Source organism: Osmia bicornis, chromosome 14, assembly GCF_907164935.1.
Source record: "Osmia bicornis bicornis chromosome 14, iOsmBic2.1, whole genome shotgun sequence".
Lineage (NCBI taxonomy): Eukaryota > Metazoa > Arthropoda > Insecta > Hymenoptera > Megachilidae > Osmia > Osmia bicornis.
The window spans coordinates 147,860-171,297 of record NC_060229.1 but is presented as its reverse complement, the minus strand read 5'-3'; the positions used below and the strand labels follow the sequence as shown (position 1 = coordinate 171,297).

The window sequence follows — 23,438 nt, the reverse complement described above, 5'->3', positions numbered from 1 at the left end:
CGATTACCTTAACAACGCATACGCATTCGAGGCTCTGCGCGCGCATTTTTCTCCTACTCCTCCACCGCTCGTCATCCCCTACACACGCCACCCTTTCGCGTTGCTCCGACGCGACGCGACGGCCGCTTAGTTCGAGGTCAGTTCAGTCCGCGCACGAGTCGAGATAGCTGGAATCTTCGTCCTGACATTAGGGTCACATAGAGTCCGCGACAGGAACCGGGTAGTAACTGGATGACCTTTCGTTCGTGTCGGGTGGTGGCAGGATGAGAATCAACCGGTAACCGAGTTTCCTCCAACGAGCGTACACGAAAGACGCAAGTCGTCGTTTGCGTCGTTGCTTCAGTGCCGGCTTCGTAGCGGACCGTCTAGTGTCCATTGTGCCTAGCGGTAATACAACTTCGACCAGCGCCATCGTCACAGCCAGCACCGACATGGAGGATACGGAATAATGTCATTGGGATGCCTTGAAGGAACACCGAGACATGAAGAGAGCGCGACCGAAGGTAAGTAGATTGTAGTCTGCCTGCTGGCTGTATCGCTCCCGACGTCCTAAGTGGATCCTAGCCCCCGGGGAACCAGAAGCGAACTTTCCTTCCTACTTCTCTAATTGTATTCCCGTGTTTTGTCGGCCGATTACTCGGCAAACGCAAACGATCCGAGTCAAAGTTTCTACCGGATCCGAAGCTTGGGATTTTAATGTAGCCACGGAGTAGGTACTGCTCCCCTTTCCTTTGAATTCGGCTACCTTTGTCGAAGCAGCGCACAGAAATTAACGAGGATCTGCTATCTGTCTGAATGTCTACTTCCGCTTACCTTTGTATTCATAGGAATGTGAATCATAGGAGTACCTAAAGAGGTGGGGGCTCTATTTTTAATATCTTCTGCCCTATCGCTTCTTCGGCCCATTGAACGAACGCGTACTTAGTGAAACAAAGCTGTTAAGATGCCAGGAAGGTCGATCCTTTCTATCGCCTTAATCCCTGGCTTTATTAATCTTCTCTCTCTCTCCAATCTCCCTACTGGTTCGATGCACTGCTAAGTTTTTCTCTTAATACTCCAACGAGTATTTTCGTTCATTGATTTATCGAATTCACTGGTTTTCTCGCTCGATCGCCACCGCCTGTCCGCCCCTTCAACAGGGTTGAAGGGTTGGTTCGATTTCGCTGGCACGCCGCGCCGCTTCGACAGGTTACTGCCTCCTTGTTTCTTCCGTCCTCCTCCTCCTCCTCCTCCTTTTCTTTCACGTTGTCAGATCGAAAGAAGGAATCGAGATGGGCTATGTTGGGCGTACCGGCGTTTTCTGCACGCAGACTATCGATTCTTGCGACAAGGGGTCGACTGGCGACTGCTACTGCCGCCGCCGCCGCGCCGCTCAGGTTCGCTCGTAAACCACCCCGTAGAACGCTCGTCGCTGCTTGCGACAACATGCAGCTCGTCTTTGCATACGCGGGCTTCTCGTATCTCATGGTGGTCAACAACCTTCTCGAACGATGCCAACTCACCCCACCGACGCACCACGGTGGAACGAAGAAGCAGCTACCAGGGTGGCTAACACGACGCGACGACCGACACAAGTCACCGAGCGCTTCGTGATTTTCCTGATCGATGATAACTGCGGCTACCGCTCCGACGATGGAATTTCTTGTCGGACACGGTTAACGGAATGTCAAAAATTTCGGAACTCAGCGGTTAGGATTATACCTACTTACAAAAGTACGTTCTGTTCTTTCTTCAGGAAATTTTCTTCATTAATCTTTTGCAGTAAAAAGATATTTGATTAAAGATTAACCCTCGGACAACGGACTATGGAGAGTGTCCCAATATTTATTTAGTCTTGTTTGTATTCTTTGTGTATAGAATCAGAAGCTATGGACCATAAATCCATCTAAAATCTCATTTTGAATAGGAAAAAGAACATAAAATTAGAAACCTCGTAAATCTTACGAAATGTACTCCGGCTGTGAAAGCACTCAATTTCTAGAGCCACTTAACCCCTTTGACAATCAATGTGTTAACTCTTTATATGTAACTTATATGTAACGTATATGTATACATTATATACATGTACAAGCAACGGTTCGGGTCTCTCCTTTCAACAAATCCGAGGCTGCCATTATTTATGCATTCGCGTTAGGTCGAATTTTTTGTCAGTTCACAGTGGATAAATTTTTTACAAGAAAAGAATTTTGTGGCTGGCCAGAAGTTCCATAGGGACGAATTAGCACGGACCACGTAATTATTCAGCGGTCAAATGTGACCGCGTCAGTCTTGGCAGCGTTAAACGTTCCCTTTTTGTTCATTTATTCGGCTTAATATTGCTACCCTTGGCTCAGTGCCATGCGAATTTCCCAGGTAATATATTACAGCTTAGAGTTATTCATTGCGCTAATTACATAGATGCTCAGGCTTGTTTTCGTACCCCTTTTTTATGAACGTACCCCTTTATCTTCCTCTTTTTTTTTTACTGGTGACCTTTCATATAGGGACTTTTATTGTCGTCTAGTAAGACGTGCTGTATTTTTCCTCTTGTACGTCCCTGATGAAATAAAAACGAAAGGATAATGTAAACTTTGGAAAATATATTTATACGTGGAATTTGACTAAATAAAAAGTAAATTAATATTATATTAATATAGTAGATTATGTATTTAATAATATTTCGAATGTAATTAACATTGTGTCAACATTGTTTTTCACTGTTGGGTAACTGTTGTAACATACACTGACAATTAAATCAGGCTTCCCTAAGCAAAATAGTGATGTCCTCGATTCTTGCCCTTCCCCATAGGCATCCCTAGGGAAACTGACAATGCAGGGAAAAAGCCCCATAGACATAGGTATTTACATACATATAGGAGTCTGGTTCTATCAATTGCGTGTAAACATTTACGCGGAAGTATTTGTATTGATATTTATTCTATTGTATTGTATTAATATCAGTCCTACTAAATTTTATAGTATTTAATAATTCAAAATTACATATATTACTTTGTTTCTGAATTATTATACTTTTAATATTAATATCATCGAAATTCAGGTTTTGAGAATCTCTGTCTTACTCTTTTATTCGCTATTTTCCCTAGGGAAGCCTGATTTAATCGTAAGTGTATTGTCACGTATTATCACGAGCAAATCAAATTAATCAAAACATTATTATTTCAACATAAAATTATAATATTGTTTTACGTAATTCCAAGTATTGTTGTTCTTACCACAAAATAATTCACTACCGTAGAAATTAATTGAAACGTTCCTAATTACTAACTACTGTATTCATGAAACCCGTTCGTTTATTAATCAAGTAATCAATTACCTATTTATACAAGTGGAGTTTGTAAAATTGCTTCAAGATTTTCAGCAAATAAAAGTTCACTGAATGATTGACTTCTACAGCAAACTTAATTACTTGGAGTTTCTCTAAAGCTTGTACACAGAGTTTACTTAATTGAGGTTGTGGAATGTTTTTTAATTAAGAGCTGATTGAAATGAAGCTCGATCTAAGAGAACTTAATAAGGATTTTCTAGGCTTATAACATGAACAATAATTACAAACTTCTTATTTTATTTTCTCTTCAATCACATGTTCATTTTCTATTAATACTGAAAATGTTCTACATTGTAAACGAAAATTTATAATTTAACATTCTCAGTGAAGAGATTTTTGGGAAACTAGAAAAATATATGTACATACTGTATAATCAATATCCTGTTACCTTTTGGGATGACCACTCCATTTTCTACCCTTCTGAATGAGTTCTATAAACCCCTAAGGCTTAAGGTGTTAGATTCTCTTCTTATAGTCTCCTGAATATTCTTACATTTTAATATGACAGATCTTCGTGTTAGGTAACATTCAAATGACACTCTAGGAACTATAATATCATTACAAGTTCATTAATGCCATTGGTCATTACTATCTCGCTTCACTTCAAACCATTTACTATCAATCATTATTACAACTCCATCGATTGTTGCTATCGATCATCGTTTTTTAGCCAATGCTATTATTATAATTCTCAGCAACTGCGTCTCCGAGTTACGGGTACCCTCGTTCCTCTGTATCCATTTACGGGCAAATATAGCCCACTCGACAAACGCTGTCCTACATCGAATTCATGTAATCTTTAAGCGGAGGCGCCCGCGCAAACCACCCTCGTGTTCGTGTACAGTGTACGCACACGTGAGAATCGCTCGGTGACGTCACGGATGGAGAACCGACCTAGAATTCGATCGCAGCGCCCCTTTAACAGGGTTAGGGTATAGTAGAGGTTGACCCAAAAATAGTGTAGAACCAAATAAATAAATTTTTTACAAAATATAGGTACATAATATGATATGATGTCTTCAATTCTCAATCTCAAATGACTATTCTCAATTTCAATCTCACTATGAAAAAAAGAAAAAAGAAAAAAGAAAAAAGAAAAAAGAAAAAAGATGCAATAACTATTTAACTGATATTGTTTTGTATGTACATACATGTAGTTAAATAAAATAGGATAAAGTCTATATTGAAATAAATAAAACTGAAATTTTCCAAATTAAAGTGATTTTTATCATAAAAATAACATCCTGAAGGTTTTTGAACACTTGAAAAATTTTTGTACATATAAAAAGAAACGGATATAGGACATATTGGCTTTATTACTTACAATTAGATAGAAATCTGATGACAATCATTACAAGGGAAGAAACTTTTCCACGCCTTTATTTCTATATCGACAAGAAGAAGAAGGGTCGAGACAGCTTTCTTGGAATCCGGTATTTCACTCTGAAAGTAAAACTCGATCGTCGACTTTACGATTCTGTGGAAAGCAGCCACGAAGTCACGTTGGTAGGTTCGTGGCGAACGTTGACCGAGAACGAAGTAGTTTGCAACCCTCTCGAGCACTGGCTGAGGTTAAAACCACTTGTAGATTATTTCTTTTTACTAAAGTCACTGGACTCCAGTTTTGCTAAGAATTTCGGAGAATATACATACATACCTACTTCTAACTGATTAACATGACAAGCTTTTGTCACACTGACCAGTTTATAAAATATATGTATACAATAATAATACTTTACTGAAAAGAAACAACACATTTTTTGGAATTTTTACCCAGATGAGGAGAATTCGTGAATCTAACACATTTTATCAAATTTTATTTTGTCAACGAGGAGAAAGAAGTGAAGAAGAACGTCGTTGGGGCACGATGAAACGAATTATTTCGCTCTATATAACACGCTGTAGATATTCTTCGATAAACGAGAAATAGAAAAAAGTGTAGGTACCGTTACGGAACGAAACGGATTTGCATTCGTTTTTGTTGCATAGCAATGTCGTTTGACTTTATACCTGCGTTTCTGTTCAAATTCAAGGAAACTTGCAAAAAAGAATCAACTGTATCGTTCGTGTGCTCCAAAGAAGATGCTGTCATTCTCGTTTATCGTCGAATAGACACCGGGGGGGTTCTTGAATTTGAATTTAAAAGGAGATTCGCTGTTCCGTATAAGTAGTAACGATTGAAATTCTTTTACGATCTACGGTGAACGGCCATGAAGTTTATCGATGGTTCTTTTAGAAATCTGACGATTACTTTATATCTAGATCAGCAGTTCTCAACTACTGGTACTTACATACTACACGTCCAGTCGCGATCAAATCATTAATGTGAGCATTTTTAAATAAATTCTGTTGAATGGAAAGAAAAAATTCATTCCTACTGTACGGTTCAACTTCTTACAGTAATTTGGTACAGTGACGTGAGCAGAATTTGTGTTTCTTATTTCAGACGCAGAGTCGTTTGAAAAGCAACGCGTGTGATGTGTTCTTTAGGCATCAACCGTGAGAGGGCTTTCATACATACTACATATATGTATATTCTTTTAAAAGAGTCGCATATCGCACACAGGCGATAGCCATCAAAAAAGCTGCCGTTGGCCAGTTTACCTGAAAATGCTTCAACGATGCATGGGTTTTGAAAAAATCGGTTAAAGCTCAGGTTATACTTTGTAACCTTTCTATTACAACAAATGTTCTTGAAGAGTGAAATATTTCTTCACTTTCCTGTCCAGGGTTTAATTAAACAGCGCGTTACATTATATTTTTTCACTTTTGCAGGAAAAGGGTTAATCATTGTATAGGAGTCAATTAGTATTGTATATACTGTCATCTAACTTTTGTCTGATATTTGAACAACTGAATACATTGATTACTAAAGGTAGAGTTAATTAGTATGACTGCTATTACCTGTTTCAATGTTAGTTCAAAATACTTTTGCAAATATTATTAAACCAGTTGCGTTATAATAATAATAATAATAATAATAATAATAATAATAATAAAATACCTTGACACAACTAATTTAAAAGTTCACTCACAAAACATCCCCCTCTTAAAGTATTCACTGGTTATTCACGAACTACGTTAAGTACCATGTTCAAAGTGTATGTACCACACAACCTATCCATTGAACCTACCTATTTTCTGCTCAAACGCTTATCTCATTACCGTAATCCGCAATTATCAGATTACCTAGTAGATTTACAATTCAGCTTTCCTGAACCTCTTGGCCCCGTTTAATTACCAACCTTACCTACAACGATGCACACTTTCAAGCAATTCACTTTTTACTCGGAACTGACTGACAATGAGTAAATAGTAAATAACAAGAGAAGAACGGTAGATAATTATAATGGATCGATTGAAAAGTTTCCTATTCGATTGAAATATTAATTTCTTTAATTCTTTATTTGATAATTTATCTCATTTTTAATATTTTTCCTATTTACTTCCTTCGAAAAGTATATTTCCGATAAGATCAGTTGACAGTTGATACATTAATCACGGTTCAACGGAACTGGAATGTCACTTGAATAGCTCCTTTGATACGGTTTCATGGAAACCTCCCATAGATCCTGTCACATATTATTACATCTCTGTCAGTGATTCGCTATCGACTGAGATTTCAACATCTTTGATACACCCACCCTTAGGGATTTCTATTTCCTATATCACAAGGTGTAGCGACATGTACATACATACAATAGTATGTACGTTACTGAAATGTCGCAAAAATTGTTCAATAGAAAATTGCTTCAAGAATGCAAAGAAAATATTTTACTTAAGATATTATTGTAAATTATTTTTAATAAATATTTTCTGAAAGCAAAAGATAATAAATTTATACTAAAAAGAAAATATTCTATTGTACAAATCAGATAAAAGATAAGCTTTAATAAGAGCCTACTTTTTAACTGTATTCTTCAGATACAGTTTTTAGACAAACTGTGAAAATATCTAGCTTATCTAGCCATTTTTATGGCTATCGGCCAACCTGAACCCATTTTTCTTCTAAATTACCAGACGAGGCGCAATATGCATTCGAATATGAAAGATTTTATATGAAAGAGGAATAAAGTGTACCTACATATATATTTTTAGTTGTCCCAGTTGAGTGGAATTGTTAAATATGCACACGTCAATGGCGAAGTCACGGTAGCGTATAATTAGAAAATATTTAAGCTGTTTGAAAACTTTCAGAGTTTAAAAATAATTTATCCGTTATCCATAATCCGTAGATAACCGATGAAATTTTGTAAACTTCCAAATGGTGACTTCCAATTAAAAAAGGTTATTCTGATTAAGAATGTGAAACCTACTTAAATTAAATGAATTCAATATAATTAAAAATGTCTTACCCCCATTTCTGATGTTGGTTTACATACATACATACATACATACATACATACATTTAATTTTTGTTCAAGCTGTAGGTATGTCATGGCTTTATTGAAAATGACGGTTTGAATAATTCAGGGCGAATCCGTAACGTGACCCAAATGATTTTTTGTCTCGGTGGATTTATGTGAGAAACCCGTGTGCGTCCCTTGACGAGAAAAAAAGAAAAATGAATCATATGTAAATTCGTGACAATTGTGTCACACTCGATAAGCATGAACCAGAGAGTAAGCATGAATGGTTTCATTTAAAAATAGGTACTATGTACTTGGCTTTCGTTCGTGGCAAAAGAGCCAAGAATTTTTGATAAAACGACCGAAAATTAAATTCTGGATTATTGATGGCCGATACCCCTATAAATCATAACCCCTATTTGACAAAAAGTTCACGTTGCTTTTCGGGTCACATCGATTCTCTGACCATCGCGTAATTCGTTATTCCTTTAACTTTTTTGTAGATTAAATGCAGATTAAACGAAACAAGAAGATGGGTTAGGGTTTTTTCAAAAAAAATCTTTCCTTTTTCTAATGTGCAGGTCGCGTGGGTTTGTCTGAGTCGGATACGGCGATAGCAGAGCCTCTTTCAAAATGAGTGTTCTAAACATGGATTCGGAGAACCGGGTGGTTCTCAACGTGGGTGGTATCCGGCATGAGACGTACAAGGCAACCCTGAAGAAGATCCCCGCGACGAGGCTGTCGAAGCTGACCGAAGCGCTCGGTAACTACGACCCCATCCTGAACGAATACTTCTTCGACAGACATCCGGGGGTCTTCGCGCAGGTGCTCAATTATTATCGTACCGGAAAACTCCACTATCCGACGGATGTTTGCGGGCCACTGTTCGAAGAGGAGCTGGACTTTTGGGGCCTAGATTCTAACCAGGTGGAACCCTGTTGCTGGATGACCTATACTCAGGTATACATACAATATAAGCACTGAAACGAATTTTTGCATTCAAGTTTTTTGTTTCGTTACTTATTGTTAGAAGTAGATGCAGTTTTTTACCGGATATCGATGCAGATTGAAAAGACAAATTTTTATTTCAATTTTTATCGTGTACCGTACTTCTAAGGAAAGTGCCATTGTATGTGACATTATAAATCCTCAGGAAAATTTTATTTAATTCTGATTTTATTATAAATATTTTCTGGTTATACGTATATTAAAATTTAGTAATTAAGAAGATTTAGAATTTTGCAAATTTTCCATGGGCCACCCTTTTTTTCATGAAATTTTATACAAAATAAAGAAATATGTATTATAAATATCTAATCTGCATCGTCAATTAACGTGGTAAAAATCGCATTTTTTCATAATATAATGTGAATGTGTTTGTTCTGTTTTGTTTATAATATTTACAATTTTTATATTGAAATCTAGATTAATAATAATTGCTAACATGAAGCATTGCACTATCACTATGGGAACAGTGTGACACAAGTGCCGTCAGTTTGTGTTTCACTATAAACAATGTTAACCATTCAATTAATATTATGTACATACATACACAGCTAATGAATTTACCGATTATACCATATGTATATGTATAATGCAAACTACTGTATAATATGTAATCGGCATGCATATATTTTCTTTGTATTATAGTAGGTATATTATCATCATTCGTTCATTCAATCTGACTGACAATCAGATTATATAATTTTAATATAATGCTAACCATTGAATGGCGGATAAAACATACAGAACGAATTATTATTAACTATTCATTCCTGTATCCGTCATTCAATGGTTAACCATCTCTGCTTGACCTAACATGTTAATTTGTTAATGACTTTTATTCTCTATACTCTATACTCTATAATATTCGAATAATTGCTAATGTAGGTACTTATACATACAGTATACAGTATAATCAAGTCAATTTCTGACGCATCCTTTCAATTTTAAAGATAGATTCGACGCAGACCTTTTGTTTGTTCTCTTTAAAATTGTACATACAGTGCACGCACAATTATCGATTTATGGAAACTAGTACGCCTCGTACGAGACAACCGAATTGACGCAGCCATTGTTATGCTGATTCACACAGGATACATACAAGTATGAAGAAGCTGAAAGATGCAAAAGATCTGTAAAGCCTATGAATTATCAAGTCCCTTTTTTCTTTTTCTTTTTCTTTTTCTTTATAATTAACCCTCTATTTAAATCCCTTGACGGTATTGATCACTATAGATCAAGAGATACATACATACAATATGTACATATGTACATATTTTTGAAAGATTAAAAATTTTATTAAATATTGCGCAAGGATGAAAATTTTAATTTTTTTAAGTACAGATTGTAAGCCACTTCCTTTTTGGAATTATTTTAAAATAATTCCTCCAAGCTTCGCTTTAACCAATTTTTGTTAAAATCAATATTCACGGAATTGTCAGATATTATGTTCGAATATTAGAACAGAAATGAAAGACCCGTTAATAAAGTTTCTCGACATTTTAATCCTAAATATTCCTCCATCTATTTCAATTTATATGATGAATAAGTGGTTCCTTGATAAAATAACTGGTCCGACCTTTTTCCTCGTTATTGGTTTTCTCTGCTCACCCAACCTCTTCACTATTTGCTAACTTAATAACAATTGCTTTATAATTTGTATATTCTGCAGAATGTATTTTGTTCCAGAGATATGTCAAATATTTATATTGAAGAAAAAATTGATAATTTATAGATTGATAATTTCCAATCTCGAAGGGGATATTTGCAATTAAGTTGAAACATGAGAAATTTTTTAATAAATTTGTACGATAAGTAGAATTGATTCGTGATTTATTAGATCCTGGATCGGAATTGACCAAAAATCGACCATTCGAGAATTAATAAATACTATTATATGTATTCTGATTTAACTGATGAACTTCTATACATATAACCAGTTTATGTATTTATTTCATATTTCAAAGCACGCAATTCTGTGAAATCGATTTCAAATTGTCAACTGCTTCGTTATTATTCGTACGAAAATTAATTTTACTGATGCGGAATTTAAAACAAATGGTGTTTCCGTCATCCGGGTCAATGATGAAAATAAACGAGCCGATCAAATAAATTGCGTTTTGTTTCCTTCGTTTCACTATTAAAGTAGATACAGGCACGATATGAAAATGATGTTGAAAACAAAATGAATTAAATTCTTCTGCTATTGGAAGTTAGTATGAACCAGAATTTAATTCATCATATTATACCATATTTTAATAACGAATAAAGAAACTTGATGATGAAACTTGCACCAGAACCTAGAAAATTAAGATGTTATCTGTGAGTCACCGTAAACGTGATAAAATCTTGTTATTTATAATATGTATACTTAATATTTATTATACCACGTGAAGTTTTGCATAAGGTATTTATAAAATTGTAATTGCAAATGATTTGAAATTACTAGAAAAAAATTTGTTTAATAAAATTTTACGATAAACGAAATCTATGAAGAAGATTGCAGCGTTCCTTTGAAAAATTTAACGGTAGTCCATAAATTTCTCTCGTAACGCGAACAAGATTCGCGAATTTCAAGATTGGATAGGAGACTATGATTTATCGTTAGTAAAGAATCTTGCGTAACGTTTCCCAAGCGAATCATTCGAGGTTTTCCATTGTTCGTAATAAATTTGTTAGTTAAATGAGTAATCTTCTTAGCTGAGTGAGTAGTTGTTATGACGCATTAAAATGATAGTGGAAGATAGGTAATGTCACTTCCCAACGTTAACCCGATTTCTCAAAGGCTATTATAATTAAACGTTAACACTTTGAATATTCCATTAGGTGTTAGATAATTGATCAACGCAAAAATTTTCAAAATAATAGTTAGAGTTACTCCGTTTTTACTGTTACTTTGCGACTTGAAATGGGTTGTCGAGGTCGAAACTATCTGTTCTTTTAAAAGTACTTCCATTGTCGTACCCTGAGGCGTTTCTAAATGCTTGACAATCACACCTTCCATGTCATATTCTAATTTCAGTTGTATTTCACCATTCCTCCTTATAATGTATCGCATTCGTCAAAGTCCAGAAACGACAGGCTCGCGGTAATATTCAAATGCAGATCGTCGCAATCGTAGCATACCATTCCACGAGTCTCTCGTACATTGTACATTATCGAAATTGTCAATCGACGTTCAATTAGCTCCAAAGTACCGTTGATCGAATTATTCACGGAATTGCACGGGACCCATGGCTGTACGGAATTACTGTCATTTTTATTTTTTTTTACGCTCATGTCTGGTCGACTTGAATTCGTGACCTTTCGTAATGAAAGGGAATGGACGACGAAGAAAGTATCTTTGTGAAAATTTCAATGAAATAAAACATGATATCTATATTCTATAGATCACTATGTATTCATGATCATATTCTTCTCTGATCGTGAATGAAATCCCTAATCTACCAAGCTTCATTACGTGACAATCTGTACTACCCTTATAAAGCGAGGAAATAAAAGCAATTTATTTATATGAATTCTGTTGGTTGTCTGTGGTAAATCTGAAGGAAAGCCCAATAGCAAAGAAATAGCTGGTATAATAATACAATAATTCACAATGACACGATTGGTTTTGCTTAAGAAAGAATCAAAGAAATTGCGGTGCTTTGGTGTGTACCGAAGGATAGGTACATATACCTAAGTACATAGGCTTTCAATCCAGAGGAAGCCGACCAGGTGCCATTCTTATAAATAGCAATACATATCTAAAAAATTCTAAAATTCCAAAATTTATTCTGGTCATTGATTCGATTAATAATTTTACTGCAGCTCCACTGTGTTAAGCGTGCCATCTGATAAAGCCATCCGTACTAAACGAGCACCTCCTATTTTCTTTTTCACCTCCGTGGGCTACGTTAATGAGGGAGCAGCACTAATGTGCATGCAAATCAATAAAACGAAAGTTTACTGTATTTCACGATCAAAATTATGGAATTTAAAGAAACACACGTATAGTCGGTTTTAAAAATGGTTGTTAGAATTAGTCGTAGTCGAAATGGGAATGACCTTGTGTTTCATATTCAACATAATACATATATTCATGGAGATTCACGTACGCTTTGCACGCGCTTTATCTGTCCCGAAGAACGCACGAACAATAAAAACGCACCCTCCAGAGAAGGATAAAGTTTCGCAGGTACGAATAACGATCATTGTTGCGTGCCCCTTTCTTCCATCCCGACCCGATCTTCTAGCATCGGGACACGCAGGAAACGCTGACAGTCCTCGACAGGTTGGACCTCGATACCGAGATGCCGACCGAAGAGGAGCTGGCAAGGAAGTTCGGCTTCGAGGAGGCGTACTACCAGGGCACCCTCACCTGGTGGCAGAAGCTCAAGCCTCAGATGTGGTCGCTGTTCGATGAACCCTACTCCTCGTTATCAGCTAAGGTTTGTATAACAATATTTCTTGATAAAAACATTTTAAGATAGCGAATATTTTTTAGGAGGAAGTTAGAATCAAATTAAAAATATTGTAACTAAAATATAATACTAATATAATAAATTGACTTTGACACTGAATAAATAAAAATACAAATCTCACCAGAATGTCTTATAAAAGCTTCTTCGTATAGAACAGATTTCCATTGATTTTTCTTCAGTTGATTATGACAAAGAAGCGAATGAAACTTTAAAGTTCCCCGACTACCGTAACGACGACGGCTGTCCAAACGACACCAGTCTGTTGTAAGCAAGTTTACGTTCAATGAAAATTGTTGTCTCCAATAGTAACTTTTATAGGTACATACCTACCTATTTTCCAATATCCTACCGATACTGCTGATGCAGAGAAATCTGCATTTCAGGCATTCCACTAAAGAAAAAAACATTATATCATTATTATCATCATCATCATCATCATCATCATTACAGAGTCCCAAACACTTTATGGAATGACCTAATAAATTCACGAACAAGTAACTAAAAATTACTTTTCTTCTGCCTTTATTTTCGTTTTCTCTGGTATTATCTATGTTCTCTATAATCCCCTTTCAACTATTATGATCTTCCATTTCGAGTTCTATTATCCCGTCCACGACGTTGACATGAAATTATTACGGTATCTTTTCGGTTGGATTTTCAGAACACGAAAATTAAATAAGTTACTTCCACAATACATCGAGTAACATATTATACCTATATAATAAAGAAATATAGAAATGATTTCAGTAAAATCATTCTTGATTTTATAAATAAATCTACTCTAATAATAAATTTTATAATTATTTTCTTTACCCTTACAAAAACAAAACTATTTCAATTATTCTTATATTTGTTAATTGTTGTACATTGAACATTAGAGTCAGTTACTATAATATAAATTATAAATGATTATGAGAAAAAGAAAAAGAAAAAGAAAAAGATAGGTATAGACGATCGTAAGTATGTATGTACGTATGTAGTTACTCCATCCACGTGAAAAGTAGCTGAAAGGAAGCGTGGAAAGCTAGTTTTCGAAGATCATGTAGCAACACGTACGTAACTTGTAGATAACGTTGTTAGAAAGAAGAAAACCTCGGTGAAAACACCGTAAGAGGATTTCCTTAGGAACTTGGTGAATCGTTTGCCAACAGTTGCCGTGATAATTCTATAATAGTTTTATGGTTCAACATTATTCTTATGAGATTTTACGACCTATTCAGATTTCTTGCAACCGGAGTGCATAACGAAGCGTTTCTTTACTGCTGCAGCAGCAGTTAGGTCTTCTAATCTAAAAATCTAATGTTTCATAAGGTACCACTTGGTAATACCACTTGGTACATATGCAAAAATTTGCCGCGATTAATGCAATATTTCAACTGTTTCATAGGTGATCAGTATAGTCTCGGTCCTGTTCATATTCATCTCAATCATGTCCTTCTGCCTGAAGACGCATCCGGACATGCGGGTGCCGGTGATCGTAAACCGGTCGGTGAACATGGGAAACGAGACCTCCTGGGCAGTGGATAAAACGCACACGAACGCTCACGTCTGCTTTTTCTACATCGAGTGTATGTGCAACGCCTGGTTTACCCTCGAGTTCCTAATACGAATCACCGCGAGCCCAAACCGGTGCGAGTTCATTAAGAGCTCGGTCAACCTGATCGACATGGTCGCGACCTTAAGTTTCTACCTCGATTTGGCGCTTCAACGTTTCGCATCTCATCTTGAGAACGCCGATATCCTCGAGTTCTTGAGCATCATACGTATTATGAGACTGTTCAAGTTAACTCGTCATTCGTCCGGCCTCAAGATTTTGATACAAACGTTCCGCGCCTCGGCGAAGGAGCTGGCCCTCCTCGTCTTCTTCCTGGTCCTTGGCATCGTGATCTTCGCCAGTCTGGTATACTACGCCGAACGTACCCAGTACAACCCGAAGAACGATTTCCAAAGCATACCGCTCGGATTGTGGTGGGCGTTGGTCACGATGACCACCGTCGGTTACGGGGACATGGTGCCGAAGACCTACGTTGGGATGTTCGTCGGTGCCCTCTGCGCTCTAGCCGGTGTCCTCACGATCGCCCTGCCCGTGCCCGTGATCGTCAGCAACTTTGCGATGTATTACAGTCACACGCAGGCGCGAGCCAAGTTACCTAAGAAGAGACGCCGGGTACTTCCGGTCGAGCAGCCAAGAGTCAGAGCTCCGGGTGCGCCACTCGCAATGACCGGAGTAGCGGGTACCGGGGGTCCACCGGGTTGCACCCAACAGCACTTGCAAGTCGGTGGACCGACATCGGGCACCGGTGGGCTAGCTCCTGGCCATGGACAAACGCCGGGAGTAGGCTGCACCGGTGGCCAGGGACCCCAAAACAGACGGATGAATGCTATCAAGACCAATCATCCTAAGGATGTTTCGTTCGCCACTAAAACAGGTAAGTTCTCTCTATCATTTTCTTTCCTATTTATTTTATTTCCCTTTCGGTGTTATTGTATTATTATGGACGATTTAGTTTCTCTTTCGGTTATTGTTAGTAGAGTATAGACAAATTGGAAGATGGATTTCTCTTTCTCTGTGTGTATTGGGTTGGTGAAAATGGTGTGGGATGCGGAGTACCATAACCAGTAATTGGAAATATTGACAGTGGAGATGATAGAAGGGTGGTGATCATAACAGGCAGTGATAGCGTAGGGCAGATCTTTTTAAGATCGAACCCTCGTTAGGGGATTTTCTCTCCGACCGTACCTATATGCCAGAGGAACAAATGAATTATTACAGGAACGAATTTTATTAAAATATAAAAAGTGTAAATGTCACATGTTACTCTACAAACAGGATAAGTTTCTATAGGTAACTTAATTTCCCTGGCAAATGCTAGTTTGCTACTGCTAGTTTCCTCCCATTTACACTTTCGCAAAAAGAGAGTCAGAGAGAGAGAGTATACAACATCTATAAAAGGAGAAAAAAATGATAACGTGAAGCGAGAAGAATTTAAATGAACGAAAACTTTAACACCCGCCGCTCCATAACCCGGTGAAATGCAAAATCAATTCTATACTAGCTTCGTTTCCATATTTATTACTCTCCAGTTTACTTTCTCCAGTGGTATAACTTGGAATAAAAAATTTTCACTGGCGCGGGCGCCTTTCATTTTCGAATATTCAATTTTCCGTAGATCAACAATTTTTTTTTCTAAATAATAAGACTCAAACGGAACAGCAGATTTAATAAACCTCTTAAAGCCTCTCTTATCACAGAAAGATACTCCTATGTATCAACCAATTACCATTCGCAAAGGTAGTTCCTACAGTAGCATTAATTAATTATCATCCGAACGGAAAAGTCTGTAGTGTGTCTTTCTTTTCCTTTTCTTCTTGTACGGTGGGTTCCAGAAGAGGACCGGAGGAACTCTAACCTGCGGACCAACGGGACCAAGACAGCCGGAGGTTTGGGTTAAATCTGAAATCAAGATTACTCTCCACTGCCGAGGCGCCAATACTACTCGTATAAGATGAAAGGGTGAGAGAAAATAGGGTACGGAGGAACGAGCTCAAGAAGGGTATCAAGATTGCATGGTCTACCATATAAGAGAATATTAGATCGGTGCGGATGAAATGTCGGATTTTTATCGTCAGGAGTAGTTGCGCCACTTTCCACTTTTCACAGGCTTCAATCATTAGAACTGCGCTTTTCCCATTTCCCTTTTCTTTTATGTTATCGAGAGAAGACGGGTTGTTGAAATTTTATTATAATACATTTTTATGACGACGTACCGATAAGATTTTTATAAAAGGAATGGTGGAGTTTTTTTGAGAAGAAGAATAATATACCATAATTTTAAGTATCTTTGATAGATATGTTCTTTCTTTAATAACAATGCAGAGCATCCGTTGGTTTCTTTGCGTTAAAGTACGGCTGACCTAAAAGCCATGGAACCTTAGCAAGACGTAAACATGAAGTAAAGCAGAGAAATTTCTCTTATATTCTTGTTTCTCGAAGCTTGTACATTTTAACAAAAAAGAAACTTTTTTTAATGTACTGTATATTGTAATATATTGTTACAGTTACTTGAAATTATAGTAAAAGTGTATATTAAACACATACAAACTCGTACTAATTACCAAAGATTAATAAAAATGTGTTACTAATTACCAGTAATTTTCAGAGTTAATTTAACTTAAATTTGTGGTTTTAAATGAGTCAGCCATTCCTTCTACAATCATTTATAATAATATGTACATACAAATAAATAGCTGAATATACCTTTGTTAATTAGTAGGTACCAATAAAAACAAATCCCCCCCCCCCCCAAAAAAAAATTTACCCACCTAAAATCAGCTTCCAAGAAGCAAAAGCATTGAAAGATTTGAAAGGAAAGGTCAAAGCAGCCAGCAATTTAACCAGTGAAAAGAGATTGGCACGGTGAATTCAGAGCTTCTAGAAACAGTAATTAATTAATTGAAGCTTTTAATTAAATCACACGCTAGCTTCAAGCTACAAATTTTGGAAAAGAGGATTCCGCAAGAAAATAAACGATAAGATCCGACATTTCGTACGCACCCTTCGTATCCTCATTCAGGAGCTTCTCAGTTTTTTCTCTTTCTTTGTTTCACACCACTTATTCCGGCAATCTCTCTTCTCCTCCCTAGTGTTCCTCCCTTTTCTTTCCACGTCATCAGCCCCTCGCCCCATTTTGATAAACACGAATCATTCATGGAACACGGAAGAGCACGTCTGACTTTATACCAATGACGGAAACCGGGTTAAATGGTGACGAATGAAAAAAAAAGTGTTGGTACACATATAGAAAGGGTGGAGGGAAAGGGGAGGGTGAGAGTGTAGCGGCTTGTTTGAAGCAATGAGGAATATTCATCGGTTGTTAGGTTAAAAACACGCCGGTGTTGAAAGCCTCGTCCTCGCGAAGGCCGAATAATTTATGAACCGGAGAGCACAGGTTCGCTGCCAAAAATTCCTGAAAGTATCTGGTAAATGCTGCAAGAGCCGCGTAATAAGATTGGCGGATCTCAAGGAGCTTAAATATTTGCGTTCGTAGGAATTTTTGTCACGGCTCAACGTAGCATCGGCAAGATCCCTCCTTTTTAGCTTCGCGAGTTGCACCCGTGCAACCGAATAAAATATGCTCTTAATTTCGCGGAATTGGCGCTTCAAGGAAGTTAAGTTTCTTACTCCATCCCCGGTTCACCGGAACTTTCTGGAACTGATTATGGAGTTTAATTGCGAGTAGTGATGGGATACAAGTATAAAAAAGTACTTTTGGGTATAATTAAACTTTGACCAAGTACAGTAGCGAAAATACAGTAGGCTTTTCTAGAGAAAATTGCAATTTTGGGTAAGAAAATTCCATAACTATATACATTATACATATAACTCGAGACAAGCAACACAATTTTTCCCAATAAAACATTACAAACAAATGAGTGCTGGGACTTTGTTTTCCTATGTTACCATTTTCGTTAGGGGAGCCTCCCATGCTCGCTACTGTACATTCGAATCTCTTATGAATAGTATACTATACTTTTGTCTCTTTGAGCATGCTTTGCACTGACCATGCTAGATCTGCCTATCTACATATCTGTAATTTCTTCTTTTTTAAGGATCCAGTATTTTATTTTTACAAAATTCAATACCCTTAAACCATAAAGCATTGTACTTTTAAATACATACTCGAACATTTCAAGTACTTATTTTGAGCTTATATTGAACTTGATCCCATCGCTATTCGTAATAAGAGAGACGAGATCCTAAACGCACAGACACCCGGAAAAAATTCTTTTACGACCTCGAACCTTTCGCTGCATACGAACAAGACGATACAAGATAACTCGTAACGAGTTTCAATTGCGTGTGTTATCTTTTACACGACTTACTACGATTATTAATGAATCGTACCGGTTATCGTAGCGTTGCATATAAATTACAGACACACTATGTGAAGGTAGAATCACCTTCATCTCAATTGCACCACTCGACTTGTCACATACTGTAAATATTCGCTTTATTCGATTAACCTGTTAACTGGGTCATTATTTTTCACCAAGAAAGAAGAGTTATATCCTTGTTCTTGCAATAAAAAGTGAATAAAAGAAAGTTCACTTGGCTTACACACGACAAAAGCAAATAGAGATATATTCTTGCTGGCACAAGTGTAACGATTATCAGAATGACGAATTAACTCGTCTTCCCCAGTTACTTAACATGTTAACACGTTGACTGGTATCGGAGTCAAATAAGAATAACTTTAAGTACGGTTAGAGTTGAAATTTTCACCCTTATTTAATTAAATAATTTACAACCATCCCAAAGTGGACATGAGAACTCCATAACAGTCATCCTGTTAATAACTGTTCCGGTAACAAATAGAATTACTAATCGAACTAAATCATTGTTTTGAAGGTGTTTACTGATGATTAATTAACACCCTAATTGAGAGGAGCGAATGCAAATCCAATGAGTAACCACTACTGATCGAGTTTTATATCAAACAGTTTCATCCCATGAATAGACGTACAAAGTACAGTAAACTCTCGTTATATTGCCGCAGACGATACGAGACCATAGGAGTGGAGCAAATTTGTCAAGCTTCCAAGCTCTCATTTTGAGAGCTAATAGTGGAAAAGCAACACTACTATGCTTGAAATTTCCTATGAAAATAATGAAATCGCTCATGTGCCAATATAACAAGAGTCTACTGTACATAATCATTCATGAAATCCTCTCAATTAGTCTAAAAAGCTACCAATAAACACAAACAATTTATTTACAATCCATTTATAATAATAATAATAATAATAATAATAATAATAATAATAATAATAATAATAATAATAATAATAATAATAATAATTGAATAAGACTGTACGTAGTACGATACCCGAGCTCATCATCGCTTTGTTAAGAAGTAGAGAAGCTAATTACTAATTATTCATTTAATAATATTGTTATCGCTAAATGCAAAATAGTACTGCTGCTAAGGGACATTTCGGAACAAGCAAGGTGTACTATACAATTTTTCTTACAGTTTATACATAATAAGCGGTTGAGATTTATTTGTAAAAAGGACTAGTAAGGTAATCTTATAAATATATTACGAAACTTTTGTATCTCGTTGATAATAAGTTTTGAGATAATGAGAAAATCGATGCAACGAAGGGTTGAGTATTCCCTCTCACCGCTTCTCCCTGAATTGTTAAGCTTTTTGGGGGATAAACGTCACAGAAAGGATCTCGTTTCCGGTGTAGAAATGATAACGGAAGGCGGGTAGTAAGACGAGGGATCTGAGGTGCGCACGCATGCACACGCAAAACCTCAAAGTTTATCACGCACATACGTCCACGTACGTGTAAATATGTAGTCGGATCGGTCGCGGTCCATGTACGAACGATACAGCCAGCTCTGTACCTCTTCATTTCATCTACATTCTGCTGCTTTCTATTTAAATGATCCTCCTTCTTTTTTTTTCTACTTACGTTTTCTTTTCTTTTCTTTTCTTTCTTTTTTTCATTTTTAGTAGGTAAATACATATGTATGTCGAACAGAGGACCCCTTCGACGTTCTTACAATATTTCTGGATAATTAAATCATTGAAAAAGGCCGCACAATATTTATTTATTTATTTATTTATTAAATATGTAATGGTTGAAAACAGTTACAAAACATTTATTTATTTTTTAATCAAATATATTGAAGTTTACCTTTTTGGTGTAGGAAATTATATATAACTTTCAGTTGAAATAATTAATTAAATGAGTATGCAAAGAATGAGATTACGAGATCTGATAAACAGAAAGCAGCATTCATCGTTTAATCTTTAAGAAACTCTGAAGTTGTGACTTATCATAACAATACAGTACCACCATTTTCGAGGTAAAAAACATTTCTGGAACCAGTAATATCGTTTCTCGAGTATCCTCCTTTAAATGTTCTATAATCGAATAACAAGTTCAAACAAATAAATTTTACGACTCCGTGAAAAAAGAATAGGTACATATGTATGTATCCCCCAGGTAATTGGAAATTTCTATTTTATCGCCGTTTTAATTCACAATTTTAATTCATATCACGTTTCGATTTTTCGATTTATAGTTTTCTTCATAAAGGGGAAACATAATTGATGCATTAAAATTATTTGCATTTAAATAATTGCAATAAATAAAAGTCAAGTTGTACAATCGATTCAATGCCGTCCGTCAAGTTAATGCATATTTACTCGTTTTCATAAATATTAATTGAAATCAAGCAGCATTTGTAGATACTGTGGGACAAAGATCATCCGCATCTGCAGCTACTAAATCTCGACTTTTCTATTAAATAATATTTTCCTTGCATGTTAAATCACTTAAGCCTTCAAGATTAATACTGGCCAAGTGTTTTTGGTTGGTTTAGCAAAGCTATTACAACAAATAAAGGATTATTAACTTCCATTATTTTGTCCAATTCTTATTGTATACAATATAATAAATTGCGACAACAACCAAATTCCAAAAATTTAAATTCAACAAAAATTTGTAACATTACATCTGGGTGACAATAATTTTGGTATTCTAAAAGATCAGTTACTAAATCGATACTTTATACAAAAAGAAAGATAAAAACAATTAAAGATAAAAAACGTAATAAAAAAAGTGAGCTGATTAAGGAAAAAGGTATTTTGTGGAAAATGTTTAATCTGAACTGAAGGAGAATTAAAACACGCTGGTTCGGCTAATGAATAGAAATCAGTAATCCAATGTACGTACATACATACATACATAGATATCGTGAAACGATATCACTGGCATCAGAAATTCCCTCGAAGAATGAAAAGACATTATGTAATATCGTTCGAGGAACAATAAAAATGAATTCCAATTGAGGCTCTACAATTTCAACGCACTTACAGATAAGCAAAGATTCGTAACATTCATTGTCAGTACCGTTTTAAAGCATGGGCACACTGTGTAATTTCCCCTGCAATCATGGGGCCTTCAAATAAAGAAAAAAAATGTATTTATGTTTCTCAAGACTTATGCTACATAGTTTAAAAGTTTGCGTTGATTAATATAATTTTATTGACCATTTATATATTTATTCATGTGGGTGGGTGAGGCCACAGTGTACATATTGCTTTGTCCAAAGCCCACAATGCCGTTAAGACGGCTCTGATAACAATACTCAATCACTCATTCTCAACCACACAAAACACAAACAATGCTCGTCAACAGTTCATAAGTACTTATCCAGATTGATGAATTAAATTGAGACGTTGTAAATTTTATCGTGTAATATGTGAAATATAGGGTGGACCAAGGATTGAATGATACGTCGATGGATATATTATTAAATAAATGATGAATTGTCGTGAACTTGTGAATCAATAATGACAGAACTTTGGTGAGTTCTTTTTCTCTTTTCTCTTTTCTTTTTCTTAAATTTAGGCTTAACGTCCAATCATCTACTACGTATAAGCTATTATACTATTAAATTAAGCTAATTCTTCTTTCATTAAAAAGTGTATATTTTCTTTTAATAACGTAGATATAAGTATTTCTACCGGATACATTTTGAAGGATAGTAATAGAAACTGTAGAAACAATCAATGATTAAATTTGTTGACTCATATCACCTAACACCTGTGCCCTATAAGCATGCCCGTCCCTTATGGATTAAACTGTAGGTTCTAACATATCATAGTCTGTAAACGATTAATATCTACAAATAAAGAAGATTACCTGTATCTCTGTCAATATTGATTTGTATGTTCAGGTAAGCTCATCAGTGTTAGTCTATTTTTGTGACATATGTTTGTTTTTAATCTGGAAAGCTGTAAAAAATAATGTTTGATCAATATATGCTTTGCTGGCGCGAAATAGACAATCATATTGCATAACCATTATCATTATCACAGTATCAAATGAAACATATAACTCAATTTACTTTTTACGATATAAAGATTGTTTCTTTGAGGATCGATGCTCTCAACAGGTATCCTCTTCTACTTCTTCTTATATACATATGTATAACACAACCACAAATCCTTCGTCTATATAAACGTAATAAATAACTGTTTAAAACTTGTTTACAAGTTTTGTTTTTATTCCAGAAATTTTCAAAAATGATATTTAATAGAAAAGTGTCTTTTTATAATAAGTAAATATTTATTACTTAATAACATAAAGTCTTTTTCTAAATTTTGTTCATTTAAAATTTTATATTTTTCACAATGGTGGATTTAGGTTTACTTTTCACCTTGTTCACCTTTTTTGAGTCATCCTATCCTGTATATGTAGATAGTAAGTACCTTCAAT

At 35.8% G+C, this 23,438-nt stretch overlaps 1 protein-coding gene across 1 annotated transcript; it reads left to right on the top strand.

Annotated features, from left to right (window-relative positions):
- Positions 1–145: 145 nt before the first annotated feature.
- On the top strand, positions 146–23,256 carry LOC114878670 (potassium voltage-gated channel protein Shaw). The gene is made up of 6 exons (XM_046288614.1): positions 146–503; positions 1,311–1,713; positions 8,256–8,634; positions 12,912–13,106; positions 14,527–15,568; positions 16,527–23,256. The coding sequence occupies exons 3-6, from the start codon at positions 8,308–8,310 to the stop codon at positions 16,589–16,591; spliced, it is 1,629 nt and encodes a 542-aa protein (XP_046144570.1). The 5' UTR covers positions 146–503; positions 1,311–1,713; positions 8,256–8,307; the 3' UTR covers positions 16,592–23,256.
- Positions 23,257–23,438: the final 182 nt, after the last annotated feature.